The sequence below is a fragment of the Polyergus mexicanus genome, unplaced genomic scaffold (genome assembly GCF_030449975.1).
Source record: "Polyergus mexicanus isolate NDT 795.1 unplaced genomic scaffold, iyPolMexi1.0 SCAF_11, whole genome shotgun sequence".
Taxonomy (NCBI): Eukaryota; Metazoa; Arthropoda; class Insecta; order Hymenoptera; family Formicidae; genus Polyergus; species Polyergus mexicanus.
Window position 1 is genome coordinate 2,896,368 of NW_027223331.1, and position 22,954 is coordinate 2,919,321.

The 22,954-nt window shown below is 35.6% G+C and overlaps 2 protein-coding genes across 4 annotated transcripts in view; both read right to left on the bottom strand.

Annotated features, from left to right (window-relative positions):
- Sesn (Sestrin) overlaps positions 1–8,610 on the bottom strand; it is a 171,278-nt gene extending 162,668 nt beyond the window's left edge. Inside the window, exon 1 of one of the 3 annotated variants that reach the window (XM_070304143.1) lies at positions 8,268–8,610. The gene's annotated coding sequence lies outside the window, so the exon portion shown is untranslated. Of the gene's footprint in view, positions 1–6,835; positions 7,993–8,267 lie in introns of those variants that run through there. The other 2 variants (XM_070304141.1, XM_070304142.1) reach the window with 2 other exon arrangements.
- A 1,006-nt stretch (positions 8,611–9,616) lies between these two features.
- On the bottom strand, positions 9,617–22,195 carry LOC138937662 (hexokinase type 2). Its single transcript, XM_070304146.1, has 10 exons — positions 21,966–22,195; positions 15,885–15,988; positions 12,799–12,952; positions 12,067–12,285; positions 11,465–11,784; positions 11,137–11,249; positions 10,535–10,693; positions 10,320–10,459; positions 10,114–10,247; positions 9,617–9,818 (listed from the first exon to the last, which is right to left on the bottom strand). Exons 2-10 carry the CDS (start codon positions 15,966–15,968, stop codon positions 9,729–9,731), a joined length of 1,413 nt encoding a protein of 470 aa, XP_070160247.1. The 5' UTR covers positions 15,969–15,988; positions 21,966–22,195; the 3' UTR covers positions 9,617–9,728.
- Positions 22,196–22,954: the final 759 nt, after the last annotated feature.

The following is a 22,954-nucleotide window of genomic DNA, read 5'->3' on the forward strand; positions in this document are numbered from 1 at the left end:
CCGCAACGATAGATGCACCGACAGTGAATGATCGGACGATTGAGCAATACTGTTGGACACAATCGATCCTTTTGCTAAAATAAGCTGAATCAGTCATTAATCATTCGTTACAGAGAATGAAATATTACAAGTGGCTCTTTTGCCGGTGTGTTTCGCTTAACTTAGCGATAGAAATAAGCATATGAGTCACGTATTAATGAATAATGCGTATGAATAAAGATATTCCCCTTCTTTAGGTTACTCTAAAGAGGCAAAATATTGATGAAGAGGCAAATCTTTTAAAAAAATCATTATAATTTCAGAAAACAAAAAATATTCAATAGCGCTATATATAATGAATAACTGCATTTCTAAACATAAAAACGCACATCACGTAACGTGTACATAAAAACTAGTTCTGACATTTTTTACATAAAGTCCCTCCTCAAAGGAATGATTACTATATCATCGCATATTTAATTTTCGGATAAATTTCGCATATAAAAAACTTCCTATTAGAAATCAATAATAAGAGAAGAATATTAAAGCTGATGGCATCATCAGCAGCAAATGATTAATATAAATAATTTTAATTTTAATTACATATTTTTAATATCTTTTTTATGAAACAGAATTTTAGAACTTTAAAATTTTTATTAGAAATTAAAGCTTTCTTCGTATGTTTCTATGTATTATTAAAACACATTTTTCAAATATTTTAAAGATGTAAAAGCTTAATCATATATATATATATATATATATATATATATGTGTGTGTGTGTGTGTGTGTGTGTGTGTGTGTGTGTGTGTGTGTGTGTGTGTGTGTGTGTGTGTGTGTGTTATATGCATTATATTTATATCGGCATGTATTGCTCATGTGTGTTAAGCACGCGTTAACTCTTCACGCTTTTACATTTTATTTATCTAAAAGCAACGTAATAAAAACATAACGTAACAAAAATACAAGACAAGTATCGAATTATGTTTAACATATCTTTTTATCATTTTATATATATATATCAAAACGTCAAATAGGTTTTCATCGTTTTATTGGATCGTTAATGACCCCGAATGACTCGTCGAGTCTAAATTAAAAATGCGCATTTTGCAACGTCCATCTCCTCTTGCATATTTTTTTTTTTTTTTTTTTTTTTTTTTTTTTTTTAAGTACTTATATATTAACACGATTTAGTGGCGATTTCTTAACAAGGATTATATACGACCGAATAAAAGAGTTACGACACACGAAAGATCGAGGTGTATCGCGCCATAAAGACTATTATTTCATATTCTCGCACGTATGTGACATAAATTGTGAGTAGCGCGATAATGAACTTTAGCCAAGTTGTGTGGTCCCATGAACGAGTATTAACCCTCAACTAAAGCACTGCAATCCGCGTTACATAATCGGAGTTACCGCGAGGATCCGGGAAATTAAGGGGAGAGGAGAGGGGAAGGGGATATTTCCATGACGTTGCGCGAAGGTCGGCGAATTATTTTATCGAAGTAATACGTTATAATCCTCGCGAAGGACGTATGGCTTGCACAAGAGGATAACTCTCACACGCCCAGATGAAATTACGTAAAGTCGAAAGAAATTGGATAGCACCGTTTCAGTTGCATTTCCTATACGCATCTTTGTGCGTTCCCCTTCATCTTTCGCTCTATAAAATCTAAATGAGCGATCCGAATACTTTATTTCAAACGCAGAAAGCGGGTGCGAGAGAGCCAAGCGCAAGAACGAGTAGATATGTCAAAATTCAAATTTCCTGCAGCAACTGATTGACATTTTTTTCAAATTACAAAAAGATCCGAGATTATCGCGATATATTATTTTCGAATTTCATTTGTGCGCGAGAAATACATCGTTGATTATATACGATTTTCGAGTGTCGTCGTGTAACACGGTTGCAGATCGGGGTGACAGGTTTACGGACGCGATGTAACGGCAACCAGCGATTATCGCGGCAACGACGAGATTACTGGAATAGGCATACCTTCGGGATAAGATCTGAATTATTTAATAGCGATCGAGTAACGCGTATCATTCCGCACGTGTAATTTCTGCCGTAATGAATAATGTATTGGCGATGCGAAAAAAAGTAACTTGCAAAAACAAGAGGAAAAGAAGATTTTGCGAATGGTTTCACGCAGTTAGTATATTGATTAATCCTTAATTTATATACTAAACTCTATACATTCTCTCTCTCTCTCTCTCTCTCTCTCATTCTCTTTCTCTATCTTTCACACACATTTGATTTGAAACGAGCAACTTTTACGTTGGTGAAATATCGAGCGCGAGTTTTATATTAAACGAAAGAAAAGACTGCAAACATTTTAGCGCTAAATGCGCGGCGGGAATGACCGGTCTGTGAATTTTTCTCTCTTCCGATGGTCGAGAGAGATCGGAGCCCCTTACAATCGTGCGTTTTTACGAGCGAGACGATCCACAATGTAACCGGTTGTTGCGACGATAAAACGCACGACGAGATCGCGATATTTTGCTGCCGCCGACGACAGCCCAATTATGATCAATTTAACTAGGAGAGTATTTCTTTCTGACGAATCCGCGACCGCGCGCGAACGTCACAGGCTGCTTTAAAAGGCAGCAACAGCTCCGATCGATTCATTTTGCACGAATCGAAGAGAGACACACTCGTATTAAATCAACGCGCCACATCGCGTCAGATAGACGAGAAGATTCGTCTCAACGTGGCGAAAATGAAGCCACAAAATCCGATTAAATAATGCCGGATGATGAGTAATAAAGTAAAACGGAATTGTATTACGTCACTCCGTTCGGATGATCTCGTTAATGAATGAGTAAAAGCGTTTCGCTATAATAATCGGTTTAAATCGGCGAATGAATTTCTCTACACAAGAGGCGTGTCACGTGCCCGTGTCTAACATACAAGTCTTACGAGCGAGACTTGATACGGCGCAACGTCGTCGAATCGCGTGTCCGCGCTCGCCGGCGAGCTCGCAATTTCGAGTCGTTTAGATTTCCAGAAGTACCGCAATTTCTCCGCCGCCGAGATCGCCGGCCGTTGCGACCGGCATCTTTCTTTACCGCTCTCACGGAAACGAGCTCCCGTGAACATAATCGGCCGTTTGTCACGCTCGCGACGGAGGAGGAAGAGAAGGAGGGAAGCAGCGAAATTTTTGCCCAAAGACCGGTTCGGTCGCGAAAAACGCGATTAACGAAAGTGTCGCTTCGTCCCCCCCCCCCCACCCCGCCCTTTACTCGATAAAAATATACATCGACTATACTCTCGGCGCGAGATGTTATCGCATCATCTCCTGATTATAATTTTAAATTACGTTATTTAATCGATCGACTCACCCTGTATACATGGTAAGATATATGCTTGTAAAATCGCTACACATATCATCTTAAAAGCTAAAGAAAATTAGTAGAATATAGACAAATGAATAGCGCATATATTTCTGATATAGACATAAAGAAGATATCTTATATATCTATGTGTGTATATATATATCTTTAGTATCTTTAGAAAGTTTCTCGAGATACGCTATGGAAAACATTGACTAAACATTCACTTTTTCCTCACCGCGAGTGAATGATTAATTCGGGGATGATTACTCGAGAACGATTCGCGTTGGATTCGCGGCGAGCCGTATAAGCGTGTACCTCTCGTTGCACCCCCCGAATTAACGCGCGCCCGTTCTTTTTCCACGAGCTCCCTCTCGTCGCGTCGCACGACGCGCGTTCGCCGTAACACGCGGAACGTGCCAAAGAGACGCGCGAACGAAACGATTCGGAACTGGTTCAACGAAGTCGGCTGTTGCGCGCGCGAAACGAACAATGCGAATTTGTGAAGAGGGGCAGGACGAGCGAGTGAGGGAGGGAGGGGGAGGAGGAGGAGGAGGAGGAGGAGGAGGAGGAGGAAGAGGAGGAAAAGGAGAAAGAGAGATGACGACGCGGCGCACGTGAAAGGCGATTTAAAGGGAAAAAGGAGGAGGTGGCCGCGATAAAAAAAGGAACGCGCAGAGAAAGAGAGAGATATAGAAGAGCAGGGAGGGGGTGGACGAGCATGGCGAACCCGTCGCAGCCTCCGCTCGTCAGCTGGAGGCTCAGCTGCAGCCGGGCGCGGTGATCTCGACGTTGCGAAGCGCGCGGCGGCGGCGCTTCACGGAAAAGCGAGTCGATTCGCGAGCGATAACGGTGCCATGACAGTCCTCTATCGTCCTGCCGTTTCCCCACCTACGAAGAACTATCGCGATACGATCGAATCAGATATAATAATATAGCGTACTTTAAACTACGCACGATTGTACATAGTCGAACGATATCGTATAATAAAATTGAGATCCAATTAATAAAACAAAAAAGATTGTCGCGCTTTTATAAAATTATACCTACAATATGATATCGCAAGTAATAGAAAAAAACTGATCATTATTTATATATGATAATATATATATATATATATGACTATTATAATAATTATACTTATAATATAGATAGATATAGTAGATGGCTTTGCGGAAGTAGCTCTATTAATTTCCTTTTAAACGACTGTTGATTCTGTGTTGTTCTCTCTTTTATTTTCTGTAAAATTCTGTAAAATAAAACTACTCGCTCGAATAATTACTAATCGTGTATTGTAATCGTTTTTATTGCTCGCGTGCATACTTTGCTTTTCCTGTTATATACTCTTTTACATTTAATACTCTGATATAGCAGTTTTTTCTTTAATATTCTCGCATAATAGATACATTTTTTTTATATTTATAATTTATATCGTAGTTGATAGAGTTTTATTTTAAAGACATTCCAAAAAGAGAATAAATATGTATCTATCTCTATCTATATGTACCTATCCATCTATTCTCCTAGAAGTCATTAATGTGACTTTTATCAATTTTTAACATGATAATTACAGTTATCCGACCAAAAATTAATATCCCGTTAAATATCTATATAATAATCTAATATCTAAAGCATTTAAATAAAAAATATGATTCACACGCGGAATCATTTAATTTGAATAGTTTATACGCAGTAGTGACGGGAGAGAGATACTCTGTATAATTAAATCTTACAATAAGAGGGTTCAGAATTAAATTCGCGTAATGTACGGAGCCGTTCTCGGCAATACCTCTCAAGAGTAGCATAAAGACGGGCTACTTTAGAATGAATGACATTACACGAGATTACTTTAGTCCTTGGCGGATTATTTTACGTTATCCTCAGCGAGAGATCCATAATGAGATTTCACGACTAGAGCTAGACGACTAACAAGTAACGAATACACACGATTATTCTAGCTCTTTGTAAATTCGATTCGCGCCTTTGTTCGATGGTCAAAGTTACATGCGAATATTAAACGAAGACTCCCATTTATGCAATTATTAGCGCAATTTAAACACGGTATTTAATGGAATAACTCTTCGCTCCGTGACTTTGGAAGGAACGAAGTAAATTTATAGAGATTTTTAGCAATACTTAGAAAAAACATCTTTTATATTTTGTACGCGAGTATTCTTCGAATACGATAAATCGAGTGCGCTAATATTTCACACAATAGAATCCGACCAGAAGCGACTACCATTATTCGTTATAAGATTCTGGCATACCGGACAATTCTCACATCATCGTTTCATCCATTACTGTATTAAATCTACGCGTCTCTGACTATAAAAGTTTCGTCTTATAAGTACGCTTGAGAAATGATTTTCCTTTCCGAAACGAGGTACCGATTTCTCCGCGATTGTTCCTTTCTAATAGTATCAATCGGTTACCATGCGACGTGACATCGTCGTCGAGGTCAACACCGGGAATCGACGTACCGCGAGAATCTCGCGAGGTGAAATCTCTTGCCAATGTATCGCGTACTCGTACGAGAGGGCGAACAGTCATTCCTGTTTTTGACAGAAGCGTAAAAGGTACAATTATAATGATAGAATGATAGATATAATTCTCTGTCTCTCCCGCGCGTACTTTTTTTTATAAAGCTATCACGCGTTATATAATATAATAATAAAATGAGATATTCATCATCGATATATTTTTCAAATTTAAATTATTTTTCAAAAATTAATCTATTGGTCTTCATCAATATCACTCGCGCAAATTTTCAAAAAGATTCCTTTAGAAGAGCCGCGAACGTTTGAAAAGTTTCGATTGAAATGAGTTCAAAATCATTAGTTAAAGGATGGATCCTTTATCGCGGGACTGGAATTTCGTAATCGTAACAATTTTGAGAACAAAAAAATAACAAGATTTTTACGAGTAACAAAAAATGATATGACACATTTACTTTTGAAAGCTTTAATCGAATAGCTTCGAATAGAGATTAATGGCTATTGTCACAAACTGTCGAAATTGAACTCGCGAGCCGATTCGTCAGGAAATGCGAGAACGTTCGATTCCGCCCGACCTCGGTTAGCGCTAACCCTAGTTAACCGAATGCTCTTCCCCCTTCCCGTTTCGTATTTTCGATACGAGAGCAAGGTCGGAATAATCGCGTCGTCGAGATCATCGTTACTAATCATTAAGCACAAATTTCTCCCTCCCGTGTAAATTAAACGCAGTTACACGCAATTCGAAAATCGGGAGCGAATCTCTGGATCTAGCGCTCTAGAATAAACCGTGAGACTGTCACTGTCAGCTACGAAGCACGACGAACGCGTACGAGCGCTCATCACGTCCGCAGGAATCGACCGTAGGAGGCAGCGAACCGGTCGGTCGGTGCATCAGCTGAGAGCCCAGCTGAACCCAGAGAGAGCGGCCGCTGTAATAACCTCAACCTATCTCCCTCTTTCTCCCTCGCATACACACACACACATACACATTCGAACTCACATATGATAGGGACACGCATACACTCACGGGAAATTTCGTAAAGGCGTCGTTGACCGGCTGATAATGGTTGAACACGATACCTGGTTTGATGTCCCGACGTATCGACGATGGACGTCCGCGAAAACTCGCCGGCGATGCCGCGAAACTTTTCGAAAGTCCACTCTCGCACAATGGAATCTTCCAGTAGACTGAGAGCCGGTAGCGAGCGAGCGGTGCGAGCTGTTCTACCTTGCGTGCGCACCCACCGTGCGCGGCGGCGGCGGCGGTTCGGCTTTTTCGACGGGGGAGAAGAAAAACAAAAGAGAGAAATGATGCGATTTCGAGACGCGATCCCTCGATGACGGACGGGACACGTTCGCGAGTCGCGTTATACGGCACTGGCACGATACGTCACGTCGCGTCACGCCGCGTTTACTCGTTGCACGGGAAACGCGAATACGGTACGGACGATATCCGCCGTGATGACAGTTCGAGCTCGCGAGTTGTCACTCATCGAGCTCGAGCGGCTCCGACGGTGATTCGCGTGCGCGCGCCGCTTGCGCCGCGCCATCTGTTGCCGTCTAGGGAGAAACGATTAGCCGATGGCCGTCGCGGCGGTAGCGGCGTCCGCGAACCGCCTAGCAACAAGATCGATAGACTCGCTTCTTATCGCGTGCACCGAGCGGTATCTTAGGTATCCGCGCGACATGATATGTTCTATGTAAAAAATTGAGAAACCACGAAAATATAGAATTTCCTTAGATTTAGATTTCGATGCTGTAAATGTTTGTAATGATAGAAAGGCAGTGCGTTAATTGTCGTCTTGTTTCGTATCGAGAGTTAATGTCAACAAATATTTTGATCTCGGTCTTGCTTTTGTAGATTTTGTGTTATGTATACAATTATTAGCAACGATTCGAACATATTATTGAGAATGCGAAAATAGAGTATCGGTTGTAGAATGCTGTTAATTATGGAACGGTGACACGCGTGTACGCATAAGTTGGCGATGATCGTGTGTATTACTCTAATCGCGGAAAAATAACGGCGTGAATTTCGCGAAGAGAATTTCAATTGATTTCAAATATACAGAAGCGCGAAAATTGTCGATACTAAAAACGGCGTGTAATAACGATTGTACGTACGGTATTTATGTTACACCGACAACACTTTTTATGAGACGCTTCCGATAATACTACGCACGCGATGAGACTTGATTGTTGAACGCGTTTAATTGCATTCAATATGAAGTGAGAAACGTTCAGTTTTCTCTCTCTGTCCCTCCTCTCCCTCCCTTCGCCCTCTCACTCTCTCTCTATATATATATACAACGAGAAGCCAAAAAAGGAACAGAAAGAGAGAGAGAGAGAGAGAGAGAGAGAGAGAGAGAGAGAGAATAACAAAGTAAATATTGGAGATTAAAAACCAGTAAATGATTGCGAATTTTGATTGAGCGAATTACAGGACGATGTGTACATACCTAATGACGACATACATATACGATGATCGTGCATCGATTGTACTTATGTTTTGTATTTCGAAAAAATAACCCCAAGGATGATTTCGCTCGATCTCGTAGAATCGCTTGATATTGACGCACAAGAAAAACTATGCATATAATGTTTACTTTAGCGAGGTATTACCGATAATACTTTTGTGCGCGAGATTCCACTTTGAAACAGTAACTATCGCGAGAAATACGGAACGGCTCGTATGTGACTGCGCGACTCGCCGCGACATGTTTCGTGACTGATTTCGTTACGATGTTCGTTAAAGTGCATAGTTATATACAGTATTGCAATTCTGAAAAATTTGATCAAAAAATAGCATTTCAATCATAATAGAATTATTGAAGATGTAAAATAAAATACAGAATATTTTAATAATACCACAGAAATAAAATGTATTAATGTTCAAAATATATTTAAAGTAATTCTTACTATAGATATATTTTTTGAAAATGATAGTAAAATATCGGAGGTCACGTGCGCGGTAAAATTTAAATATTTGAAACTTACTTATTTATCGTTTTATATTAATTGCGTCTAAATAAACTGTATAATTTTTTATTCGTTTCGAAATATTTGAGACAGCGATGAAACTCCATGGAATGAAACAAAAAGAGAGTAAGGGTCTTTATACAGTCGTATTATTGTTACCAAGTTGTATAAAAAATAAAATTTTGAAATCAGATTTTTCTAAAAGTGATATCATTTTAAAATATTATTTTAAGTATAAATAAAATTTTAAATATAAACAGAAATATATATGTTTTCTCTCAATCTTTTGAATTTTTAAAAAATTTTACGTACAATTTTACATACAATTAATAACGTATTGAGACAAAATTACTATATATTAATTAATATAAACCAAATAATCTATTAAAATAAATCAATCTTTTGCTAACTTTTATTACAACAATTTAATTTCTTTTGTACAAAAAAGAGCATTTTACAACTTTTCATTTTGCAAACGCGTTTTCAATTATGATTTCATTTAATAAATAATATCATTCTTCACATTTTATCTTGTCGATAATCCGTCTCTTTCGTGATTCTTTCTCTTATTGTACTTGACGAGCATACGTTCGTCAAGTACGTATATTTATTTTCCTAAAATGGCACACGCGCACAGATGTTTCCCGCATTGTTCAGTCAATCGATACCCCTATCTTTTTAACACCTTGTGCAAGATCGATACAAGCATATCCTAATGTAATTCCGTAACGTTTAGATTGATTTCAATCAACACCTGTACAATATATTACAATCCGATATAAGTATTGGAATTGATGTTGATGGATATTAAAAGAAATTTATAACGATATTGTGATTTAGAACCTGCTGGGATATTTCTATGCTTATCGACAATTTGTATATTGTTTTACCATGATAATAATAATGCGACAACACAAACGAACGTTTTACTGTATTCACGATTATTGTAATCGCTTCTGGAGTCTTTGCGCGATAGCAGCGATGAGTGCGGCGCCCTTGCCGCTTCCATCTTCCGCGTGGATTAATTTGAACTGCACATTCGAAAAATAAATAAATTATTATATTAAGAAAAAAAGAACTTTCATCAAAATGATTGAAAACCATGAAAGAATTCACCTAGCAAAAAAATATTATTTTCTATTATCTTTATAAAGAGAGAAAATAAAAAATATAATTATATATTAGTGTTAGAGATAGCGCATTTAGAATTTTGAATACAGAACTTTGTGATGACATCGATTATTTTCTCTCTGCTTTTATAGCTACACAATGATGTTTTTCTAAGCGCAAGCGACTTTCCCATCGATACTCGTTTTATCTACGTACTTGTCGTCCCGAGGTGAGTAACGAGATATACTGCTTCATCCAACTCTCTAATCGAGGATGATGTTTGTAGAGAGATCCATCTATGGCAATCGTGATTTGTTCCTTATCAATACGGTCCAGCAAACTCGCAATGCCTTTGGCAAAAATCATCAACGAGATATTATCTTTGTATCGAGCGCAGTTTTTAAGTAACTTTATTAACGTACATATCGATACCAATAGAGCCGCGCGATTAGAGGCAACCTCGCACACGTATTGAACGACTTTGATATCGTCCTCATCCGGAATGATGCCAAATTTCTTGAGAACCTCCTTGGTATTGCTATTACCACCGTCCACAGAGTCCCTGGAGTCACAAAACGATAAGCGTGTAACACGCCATAAATCTTTACGGATTAAGCGATTGGAGATTAAGACTTACTGTTCGATGTGCGACACCAGATCGGTAGTAAGGAAGCCGGGTGTAAAAAGTCTGTGTAGTGCAGTTTCTCCTACAAACAAAAGCCCCTCTTTGGTCAACTTCGCAAGTATCACGCGCACCACTTCACCGAGATATTTGCCAGCAATGTACTTTTCAAATCTAAAGAAAGAAGCCATAATGATACAAAGGTTTTTTTAGATACGAACCATTGCGTTCTAGGAACTAATTTTGTCGCGAGAGAGAGAGTCTTTCTAATATAAGGTTTCTTCGCGCATCTTTCTCTAAAATTCTTGGTTTATATAATATTAGGAAGAATTTTCCGGAGAAATTTTATTTATCATTATTATTTACCATCATCGTTATTTATCCATTCATTGATAAAAACGTCAATTATATTAATTGTTAAATCTTAATTATAGTCATTTTTAATTAATCAAGCTTGATATCCAAAATCTTAATTTTATTCGTACCAAGATAAACCAATAGTGACAAACTCTGATTAAAATATGATATTATCAGAAATAATATCCACTCCACGTATGTGCACAAACAGAATAATTACAACATAATCAGAGATAATGCAACGAGATTTATTCACTTACGTAAACGAATTCACGATAAGAGAATTGGCATCGTTCTCGCGATCGAAATCCGTTTTGATGAAGTCCAAAACACCGTTGTCGCCAAAAGCTCCCCACTCAATATCAATGATAACCTGGAGTGACGAAAGTCAGACTGATAATTTACGGCTGCATATATCAAGTATATAATGTAAAAAATTATTAAACAAATAGCGTAAAAATTATTAAAAATTTCAAGATAAACTTTGCTGCTTTTTAAAAATATTTTTATCAAATAAAGATCGATATCAAAAAATTGTAACATACATTTTTATATATTTTATACGTTATCGTGATATCGATTACTCACTTCTCTCTCGCCGTGTCTCTCGGTTTCCCAATGCTCGACCCGGTCGGCTCGTTCTAGATAGCAAGCATTGCTGCCGGTTCCCAGGATAAGTCCAATCGCTACATTGGGATCCAACGTTGAGCCCTGTACTAAGGTACCCGTGGTATCGTTCAGGACTGCCACGACCTTCACCTTCGTATCGGCTCGACGGTCCAGGGCCTCTCGCAAGAGCTTCACGATGTCCTTATTCACGACATCGGGACAGTTGAAAGTCTTGGTCCATGTCACGAGAATACCGACATCCAGCGAGTGCTGGATCATCGGAAACGAGAATGTGAAACCTGCATAAATGTGGCTTATCAAGATTGGAAGTGGAACGAATGTGAAGTGCGGAAATAATCCAAAGTATAAATAATTACACTAATGTAACTGGTTATATTAATTAATATATAATCTTTCTGTCAGTTTTCTACAACAGAAAAAAATTGTTTTCTCCTTGCAATTTTTTCAATGATCTCTTCGCGAGATCGCTATTTATAGATAATTGTGCGGTGGCTCTCATTTAATTAAAGATTTCGTGTGTTCAATATCCTGGCTGTATAGATACCGAAGGATCAATTTACCGAGAGGAAGCTCTACATCTTGAAGACCCTGAGCGATGACGAAATCACTGACACATTCAGCAAGATAATCAAACAGAGGGATTGCCGAGCCGACCCTTAACTCGGATCCAATGTAGTATCGCTTCACTTCCTGTCGTATGGGAGCACCATGAGCCAATTCCAACAGGAGTACGCGAAAGTTGGTGCCGCCAAGATCGAGCGCCAAATAAAGACCTTCCTCTGCAAGTATTCAAGTATGCATTTTAATCTCTCAATATTAAATGATGATTAAGTTTTGCGGTTTTTTTCCTTTTTTCTATTCTTTCAATCTTTAAATATTTAATATGAAATAAAATTTCTTTTAAATAAAAAAAAAACTAAAAATATATATTTTTCTTACGTTAATATTATAACATTAAAATTTTAAAGGCAATTTTTTTATAAAATAATTTTGCATAAGTTTTGCGAATATATTTTAAATATTTTACCTTCGGTATAAAAAAATTATTAAAATCTCATAGCATATGAAATTTAGTAGACATTTAAAGATTAATTATCCATAATTACAATATATCGACACATTATAATACTTTGATTCTGTACTTTATCATCGAAATGAGATATTAATTAGTTTCGTTCTCTCTATCTTTGCCGAGAATGTCTTTGTTAAGGCTTCTAACTCAGGATATAAAAAATACGATGCGATATACGCTATCTCATTGCGGGATTAAATATGGGAACCTCGCTAATGACCTGTTCCATCGAGCAGTTCCGGTATGTAAGTGTTCTCCATTTGCAACGAAGAGGGTTGCTGATGGATTCCCTTATTCATTTCCGAAATAAAGACGTCTTGTATTTTCCTGGCGGTTGCCGCGGAGAATCGCATTTTCGCTGTATGATTTTCAATCTGCAAACAGAGTTTTTTTCCCCTTTTAAAAAACATGTTGCACATAACACGTGTATCTCGACCGTAATCTTTATCTTCTCATCATCACGCAACGAGAAGAAAAATGTACGATCCGTAAATCTTGACGATATCTCGACATATATATGTCATGGAGCTTCAAACACGATGCGTTGTTTACAACGTCGCGTTATGTATTATTATGCAGTTTCTAACAGGGTTCTAAATAGATAGATCAAAGAAATATTACTCACGTAATGCTTGTTTGTAACGTCAAGCAATCTGAGAGTGCAGAATTAATTATATTTAATAAACAAGAGATTTATAATATCCGGATAGATGTAATCGTTCGAGTTTTCTTCCGTGACGTGATCACTAAATTATTGTCCAATTATTACGTGTTATGCGTTTTAAGCACGTGTATTAAGAACAGTTATTTATTATTATTCATAGTAATGCTAATGCAATGTGGGAATTAGTATAATGAATTTGTATAAATTATTTTTCTTATATGAATTAATAATTTTTAAAAATGCACCGTATATATTCGAATATCACGCATCTCTACTAGACTATACTGTATTTCATTTATCGATGCAACTAAACGTGTAGTAAATTGTGGAAAAAATATTAAACGTAAAAAAGAAAATACATATGCGCCAACTCTTTCGATCTTTCAATAACATCTTTATCGTCTAAAAAAATATGATCTTATTTTGTAAAAAAGTAAATGGTTTTTAGGCTTAATTTAGAAATATTATTATAGAATTACTTTTTTTCAATCGCATTGCATTATTAACGGCTGTCACTAAATTCTTTCTCTGATGGAATAAATTTATGATGCAAATTTAATAAAATTTGCATCGTACAATTCTCGCTATATGTACATTTATATGTTTGTTTTAATATTAAAGGAGTAAGGGTTTTCCGTAGAAATAAAATTGATTCATAATTGTAAATTTAGGAAAAAAAATTATTATGAATAAAAAACCAAAGATCAGTTTTCTTTCCTCGATTCGATTGCTTGCCGGAGTCAATATTGTCATCTACACCGATAAACTATTAACATGCCTTGAACTTTTAACAACACGGGATTCCCTCTTGATAACCCTGTAGCTTAGAGGGCGAGATAAAAATCGACGATTTATGACATTTAAGCCGCGATAACCCATCATCCAATTTAATCCATCTTTACTCGAACTGCGTCTCAATGCGAGACACACGAATGTAATTACGACCGATACAATATTATCCGAGTCGAAATTTTATTTTTATTTTCAAATTCAATTTTCTTACGTTTGTGGATATTAAAGAATTTCGGTAGATCTAATATCTAATTTATATAGAAACTCTCCTCTCTATATATATTTGATATTTTAAGTGGTTGGATCTCTCTTTTCTTTTAAGAGAAACTATTTAATCCATAATTTTATCAAAAATTCCTCTTTTAAATCTTTAAATGAGAAATTAATTCATTTATTGCTTATTTGATACTCTACTTCAGTCCACTTTTAAAAATTTAAAAGAGAAATTTTCGACTATAGATTAAATAGTTTCTCAGAAAAGAGAGATCCGATTGCTTAAAATATTAAAATAGATGTTGGATTGTAAATCAAAAGTAAGAGAAAAATTTCGATTCGATATATATGCGGGTATATACTCTCTTTATTGATCGAACATAAACTTATAAGGAGCTTTTTCTATCCTTTCTTATTGCTCCAAAATTTGGAGACGGTATAATTAAAGAGAACTTGTTAAAAGAAAGTCAAAGAGAAAGACACGCAATTAATGATTTTATATCTCTTCGACATTGTTCTGAAAAAAAATTCACTATCAAGATTTATTCGATCCAATGCCCGTAATAATGTCTGTCGAAAATACCCGTGTAATCTCTTCATATGTATTGCGTAAATATTGTGTAGCAATTTACAGATATTATAATTCATCTCTTATAATTCACAAATATTAGCCATCAGAGAAGTATATATCCGATTTTTTCTTTTTTTTCAATGAAAAAATTTTCATAAGAAAAAAAATTTTTTATTATGTTCAACCATTTGTACATGTATAATAGCATGTAGAACATCTGATACGATATCTAATCGTATATGCGGTAGCGATTAGCATAAATATCCGTACGTTTCGTGTCACTGAACTTTGAATTAATGTCGCAAGATTAAGGACTTCATTCTCTTTACCATTTGTATATAATTCAGAATTGAGTTGATAACGAAATGCAATAATTGAACGGTCATTTTTTTTCTTAATACGTGCCGAACATGAAAAATAGGCAGGTGCAATAATGCTTTAACATCAGAAAACAAACTTAGGTACAATCTAAACAAGAGCAACTTCTCTTTGCTTCATATATCTTTTTTTTAATCAAACTATTTTGAATATATTATTTGCATAAGGAAAAGAGAGAGAGAAAATCTCGTTATATATGACATTGATTAATATGTAAAGCCGTATGTCTTTTAAATGTCAAATATTCGTTAAAGAGAAATAAAATAATAACTCAAAAAAGTGATTGGAATAGTTGAATTAATGACGTAAGATGTATATATTTCTCAATAAAATATTCTTTGTAAATTTTATTTTTAGATAAATAATATTTACGAAAAACAACAAACACATAACAGGAAATAATTTATTTTGCAACTTGTTTTCCAGCAAAAATTTATTTAAAAATGTATGTTAAGTATCATTTATTTACATACATTTTTATCGCGCATGATTCTGATATATCAGCTTTTAACTCTATCGCACGATAAGTATAAAAGAGCAGAAGTTCAGGGTAAACAATTTATGAAATTAAGCATTTAAGATAGGAGAGATCTTATAACAATTATATTCATAAACAAAAATGTTGCGTATACGTTTACCAATACAAAATATGTATCGGCTATAAAGTTCAAACATATATTATACTCACTTTTTGTCGTCTAATATCATCGGAAAGTATCAGCGGCGATACTTGAATCGCCTCATGGAGCGCATGGTCCGTTGGAACGACCATGTCGAAACCTTATCGAATTTCTGAAAAAAAAAGGAGAGAAAACATTGATATGTAATCAGGAAAACGTCTATAAAATATCAAAGTTAGCTCGAAGCAATAGAAATAGCAAAACAAGAAATATCTCGTTTTAATCACATATATAATTCCTACAAAATATAAATTTTTGATAAAATTAAATACGGAATAATTGGAAATTGTTTTATTTCGTTAATTAGCAATCTTTATTCATTTCCTAAATTGCAAAATATATATAAAAAAAGCTGATATAAAATAGAGAAACGTGTGTACACATCTATACTATTACAAAGAAATGGTATTAAAAGAATAAAGCAGTATCGTCAAAAATAATATTTCATCTCAATAAAAACTTAAAGATACTTCGTGTCTCTAGTAAAATTCTACTTCAAATAAATTGATGTAAAATCGCGGCGTGTTACATAAATGTCTATAATAATATACTGATTACACTCTAAATAAAATATTGTAGCTAATATTGCATAGACATAACGTCCTCTTTTTTAATTATCGTTTTCTTATTATCGCGATGATTTAGCAATACGCAACGCACCTCCGAGTTTATACGCAAATGTAATTTTATGTATCGGCAGGGTCAGTAGACGGTCACACTTTATCAATACATGACGTATACTCGCCTAATGAGAGCACAATCGTTATCTATCGAGTATTCTCTTCTTCCGAACGAGGTTGACATTCTCTTTCTTAACACGGTTAAATCGACTTTCTTGTTTTCCTGATTACAACTTGCATTTTTTATGATTAGAATTGTGAATAATATCTACGGCCCATAGAAAAGATTTTTTGATTTTACTCTTAAATAATTTAATTATCTTAATTAATTTCAAATATTTCTAAAATAATCTTATAATTATAAGAGTATATACAAAAAATAAAATTAGATATCAGATAAAAAATATAAAAGATAAAAATCTCTAATTTTTTTTAAATATTTTCTATTCTTCTTGTCAATTACATATTTCTAGCCACAATAAGTTTCTCGTTTAAATTGATTTATGAAAAAACTAAAATTCAAATTATTTATTGATATAAATTGTTGAAAAAATAATATTATTTTACATATTATTTTTCTATATTATACATATTTTACATTTCTGTTATCTTGAATATTATGCAAAAATAATGTTTTCGTAAACTATTAAATTGCGAAAATGTACGATTAAACTTATGTTAATAAGATCATACAATACGCAATAATCAATTATGTTTATTCTTTCCGCTCGAAAAATTATAACGATTGATTTAAGATACGAAATTTCTAACATAACACGATTTGCTATGCTCATAAATCCTGTGCGTTATCTAAGATAGAATCCCCCTCGCGCTGTATCATATCATTGCGTATTGCTGTAAATCAATTTCACGCGTTCGCGATTAATAAGAATCCGAAGAAGTGGAACGCGTTGCATCAGCCATTATGCATGGAGAAATACTTAATTAGCTAAATGTTTCATGAACCTCGCATCACCGAATTTTAAGTTTATATTATAAGTACATAGTATGATGTGAATTTGTAAATTATTAGTAAGGCAATAATGAATTATTACAGTCTCGAATGGACCGCATTAAAATCTCGGAAAAGAAGAAAGCGGCACTTTAATTAAAATTAATCGTGATTAGCGGTCTTTAGATGTTTCTAAAGAATGTCAAATGACAATACAGAGAATTTAAACTAGGGGGGATCAAATATAATATAAATAATATAAATGTGTATATATTTCGTTGTTGGAATAGTCTGGCTTTCAACTGGTTTACCGATAACGATTCTTAATCAAACTCGATCGTTCATTCGAACGAATGTTAATTCTGTCGGGAGCGTTTGAATATGAATCCTTCGAGTAGATAACGTCGATGGTAGCGATACAAGGCTACGTTGTATATATATAAAACAAGGCATTTATCAATGGCCATTTACATATAATAGCGAGACAATGAAAGACGAACTAGCCATCTTTTGAGCTCGTTTGGATATTTCAGATAGCGTATCATCTTTATGAATAATTATTCTCATTTTCATATACTTGTCTCGCTACATGCACTTCCTCAAATTTTACTCTCAAGATGATCCGGAGAAATGTAGAAAAGAAATCACGGTATTTAGCTTGAATATACATTTATCGCCGTGCATGATGATGTGCGATTTTGCGAGATCAGGTAGACGAGAAACTGCAAAAGGCGAAGCTTTTAGAATGTTCTTTCCTAGCTGCAAACTGATGGCGAATGAGGCTCCATTGAAATCAATTGGAAGGTGCAAAACGTCAACCGAGATAATTCAGCTAGTTGACCTGCCGTGACGATTTTAATCCAGAGTGCAACACGCACACTCGTTTGTCACCCTTTCGATGACGAGCCGGCAATTTTACAGAGAGACTGCGCCTCTTTTATCTCTGTAGACAGGCAATACACGACGCCGTCTCTTGTCGCTTCGCCATCGACCATCCATCCTTCATTTATCACACTCCGCAACCATCAGCGCATCAACGATTAACGCGAATCTGACGTAAGCACAACATTATTGTCCGTGCTGCGAGATTAATGAAACTGCAAGGATTCCGAATAATTTAGCTTGCAATTTTATCAATACCAAACGTTGCATAAAATATTTCGTGATTTAGATTATGTGGTTTTAATTCTATTTTTACACAAATTTATCTTATATGTATATATAGCTTAAAAAAAAATATTTTTCAAATTATTGTTATATTAAATATCTTAGTAATTATATATATCTATATGTATAATATCTTTCAAATCAAAACTTTATCAATATTCATTTAAAAATTAGCTGAATAATAAAGTGCAGGAATTCAATGCTTCTTTTGGAATTACAATTCCAAAATAAATAGCTATGTATCGAAGTATTGTTAAAAGAAAAAATGTATGAATTTTTGGAAAAAAGTGTCGTCACGTGCATCAAATGCGCTCATTACGAAGAGAGAAAACACTTCATATTTGAACAGATGAATATGTAAAGAAGTGTTATGTCACATTCGCAGTATATCTTACAAGTCCTCTATAACCAAACGCGGAGTTATAGAATCAAAGCAAGAATTTTTCTTTTTATAAGTAAAAATATTAATTATTTCAGTCAAAGTAAAATCAAATTCGAGAAATTTTTTTTAAATTCGAGCCTCGATGTTCCAACGAGATTTCATTGCATTTTCGAGATAGGGCTATAAAATAAAAGCAGGAAGTGCAACGTATATAATTTATCTTCCTTCCTAAAGAATAATACGTATGTATGTGCATACTCGTACTTATGTTAGTCGATATTGTACAACTCTTGAGAGATTAGGCCTGGCGTCAAGTGCACTTCGGTTATCTAATCGAGTGCGCTTCCCCAAAGAGCTGGCTACCGTTTGAATAATGGAGCTTTCGTAATTCATGACTATTATCAGCTAGGGCATCAAATAAATCCCGGTGAGATGCATGGATGTCAAACGCAAGAATGCCGCACGGTTCGCATTCTCGAATGTTTGCCCCCTGAACGTATTTATCGCATTCGACATAGATTTAAGAATAGATTGGAGAAATTTTGGCGAGTAACTGCAATCAAAAGAAAAACATCTTTCTAAGAGGTTCGTTACAATAATACGACAACGATAATTTTGACTAACCGCGGGTTAGCAGAGGTTTTAAATATAGAGCTCATTTTAAATAGAACACTCGTATATAAAAATAACAGTGTCTACTAAGAATGAAAATTGAGACGACAAACTTTTATAATTCTTGGAACGAGATAAAAGGCAAAGTTGCATTACGTGGTGTGATAACGTACTGTCAAATGAATAGAGCAACGAATGTCACGCGAACTGACGTACAATAATTATTATTATGATTCTTATTCATAGTTGTAATTGACGCCGTAATAATATATCGTCACCCTGAGAAACACGAGGCGCGAGCCGATATCATCTGTCATTCGGCGGAAACGGTCGAAATATCGCCGCCAACGATCTTACATTAATTATATGATGTATTTAGAAATTCTCGTATGTGGAATAAAACGTAGACACGTGACGATAAAGCGGCGCTGCTAAATTGTATTTACGATCGAGGAAACTTGCGTATATCTTACGACCACGCTATCAGCTGGAAAAAAACCATAACGCGCTCCCGAAATACATAAATTTATGTAAGTTCGCTATTTGTGCAAAAATTCGCGCGTGAATTCACTTGCACCTCTTAAATACTCACGTGTTAGAATCGCATCAACTGATAGCATAAGGGGGTAAGGTTTTCTTTTTATATAGGATGCGGCGAGTTTTTATCAGGAAATGCGTGAAAGTTTTAAATGAAATGATTCATAATTGATTGATTTTTTTTTTTGCAATTTTAATTGAAAATTAGATTTTAAAATACAATGAGATATATAATACACATTTGCAGTCACGATGATTCGATCTCTTGATCGATAAATATATGTCGAGACAATTAAATGCTTTCTACAAGGTATTAAAATTCGAATATAATTTCATCGCAAATATCGTGGAATTTTTTGAATTTCTTCCAAGTTTCCGATCGCTTATCATAAGCATATATATATACTATTCCAATCTGACAAAGAACTACTTAAGACTTATGAGACCGATAAGTAAACCCCGAGGTACATAGGCAGTCTAAGAACGTTTAATCGGTCAGGAAATTTAGCGTTTATCATTTCGATAACGTGTAATTAAAGGTTCGCGTAATGAAAAGTAAGAAAACGGAAATTACATATGTATGGGAAAATTTTATCGCGCGACTGCATTCCACGACGGCGGAAGATTTCTAACGAGTGTCACGTGTTACAACACCGTATAATAGCCCGGCGAAACGAGGTATGCAACGTGTTTAATATTTCAAGGACCCACGTGCTTCTCTCACCGGCAAAGTAAACGTCGCAGAAGCGGGCCCGCGCACTGATACGGATCTGATATCTAAAACGCGATGACATCTTGATTATTCGAGCGAACGTCGCCGTTGTTTAACGCGAATAAGCGCCCTAAATCGGAGCGATGATAAATCTCGATCAATCAATTCGTACAACGCGATTCGCGACCTGCCTATCTCGTTGGAAAACCAAAAAAGCTACCCTGTAATCGCCGCGATTTATCGACATAAAAAGATGCCATTACCGTATCGATTTCTCTATTATATAATGACCTCGCTTAATTTTTCTAATAATCATTATTGCTAACATTATGTGGAAGAAGAAATGATCGTTATCGAATAATCTAATTTGAAAGCAATACAAGTCATTCGAGTCGAAATGTAGAATGTCTCGCTCGTAAAATTCAAATTGCTAGCTACAATGTCAAAAGCAGTACCTTGGAAGTGACCCGAATTGGAAGATCAAATGATTCCGCGATTCGCTAAATCAATGCAGATCGTATATTATATATAGGTGCATATCTTTTTCTTCTGCTTCTAGCGCAAAAGCAAAATTCCAAAAATGCAGAAAAATAAAAGGCCTGTGTATATTTTTGAAAGAAAAGAAAATAAATATATTAAAAAAATAAATTTCTAATCAGACTTTTATTTTCTTAAATATATCTAATTACTAGAATTTTATATAAATGACATGATATATATATATCGATTTACGTTTAATATCAACGAGTTTCGCATAATTGTTGAAAAAAGACAAATCGTATATCATAATCGAAAGAATTCCATTCAAAAGAATCCGAGTACAGCGATAGAATCATGCCACCCTTCATTATACTATATAACGCAATCTATTATCACATATATTTATACTCTACAAGAGCGTCCCATCAAAATAAACCTGTCGTAACTAAACATTTCGTATTCAACAGTCGGATATTAAAAGGCTTGTCGAGGAAAATTTAACTACGCCGTTGCTCTCTCGTGAGTATCGACAGGTGGTGGATGATATTATTTTTCTCCAGTCGCAGCGAGATTTAATAGCGCGTTTTTAAGAGACGACAAACCATTACTTTGATCGTGATACGGTACCTGGATCTCTCGTACACGCGCTTCCGTTGTGACGATCTCCCGAATCGATGTCAACGAAGATGACCAAAACGACGCTACGAGGTTCGGCCGATCTCCTCCGAGTAATACACACGCGGACGGAACCGCTCGAAATGTGCTCACGACGGCCGAGCGATGACTACTGGTCGTGGGTCGTGCCTCCCGACGATCTCCCCCCGCGTACCACGCGATCAACCAACCGGCCGACCCGGGCCCGCCACTGTCCACCACTACTACTAAAGCACGTCACTGATATCCCGATATCGCGTAAAGCGTGAGCATGCGTGAGCATGCGTGAGCGAGAGGTCGGGATGCGGGATGTGGGGCCCGTGACGTCTACGTAACCGTAAACAGAGAGGCTCGCGTGCGAGTCTATTATTATTGTTATATAATAAAAGTCGAACTCATATGGACACGTTATCGATAGATTCGGAATCTCGATTCGCGGAATCTTGATAAATACTTGATCAAATAAAATGTTATCTTTTCCCCTCTTCGTATATAGTTTTTTGACTTTAGATATTTTGAGATACGTGTGCCCGAGCCAAGTTTATAATTACAGTTTTTTAATTATTTTAAAATCGCTTTAATTCGAAATAAAATAAAATTTGTGTCAGAATATTATTAACGTATATATTTTGACACTTATTTATATTGTCGATATAATTCTCCAATACATCTTAAAATGTTTATATATCAGAAGTCTTTTAGAGGTCAGAAACCTATAAGATTTTGAAACGATTAAAAATAAATTACGTTTGAAAAGTTTAATGAATTGATTAAATCGGCATGCGTGTATCGATCACTGACATTGCTTGACGAAGAATGTGGCATAAGAGAAAACACGTGCTTTTCGTAAGTTCAAACATTAACCTTCATTTAGGCGAGCGAGAAGCGAGATTAATTGGACTTAGAAACTGTTATTACTTGTCATTATTAATGTTACACTAATTGGTATCTAGCAATTGAAC

What these genes read in the sequence shown, in the direction of transcription:
- LOC138937662 (XM_070304146.1), bottom strand. Translation starts at nt 15,968, where the DNA reads ATGGTCGTTCCAACGGACCATGCGCTCCATGAGGCGATTCAAGTATCG. An exon ending in AGAGACACGGCGAGAGAGAA is followed by an intron (nt 11,250 to 11,464) that starts GTGAGTAATCGA and finishes TCGTCACTCCAG; the next exon opens with GTTATCATTGATATTGAGTG. An exon ending in CTGGTGTCGCACATCGAACA is followed by an intron (nt 10,460 to 10,534) that starts GTAAGTCTTAAT and finishes TTGTGACTCCAG; the next exon opens with GGACTCTGTGGACGGTGGTA.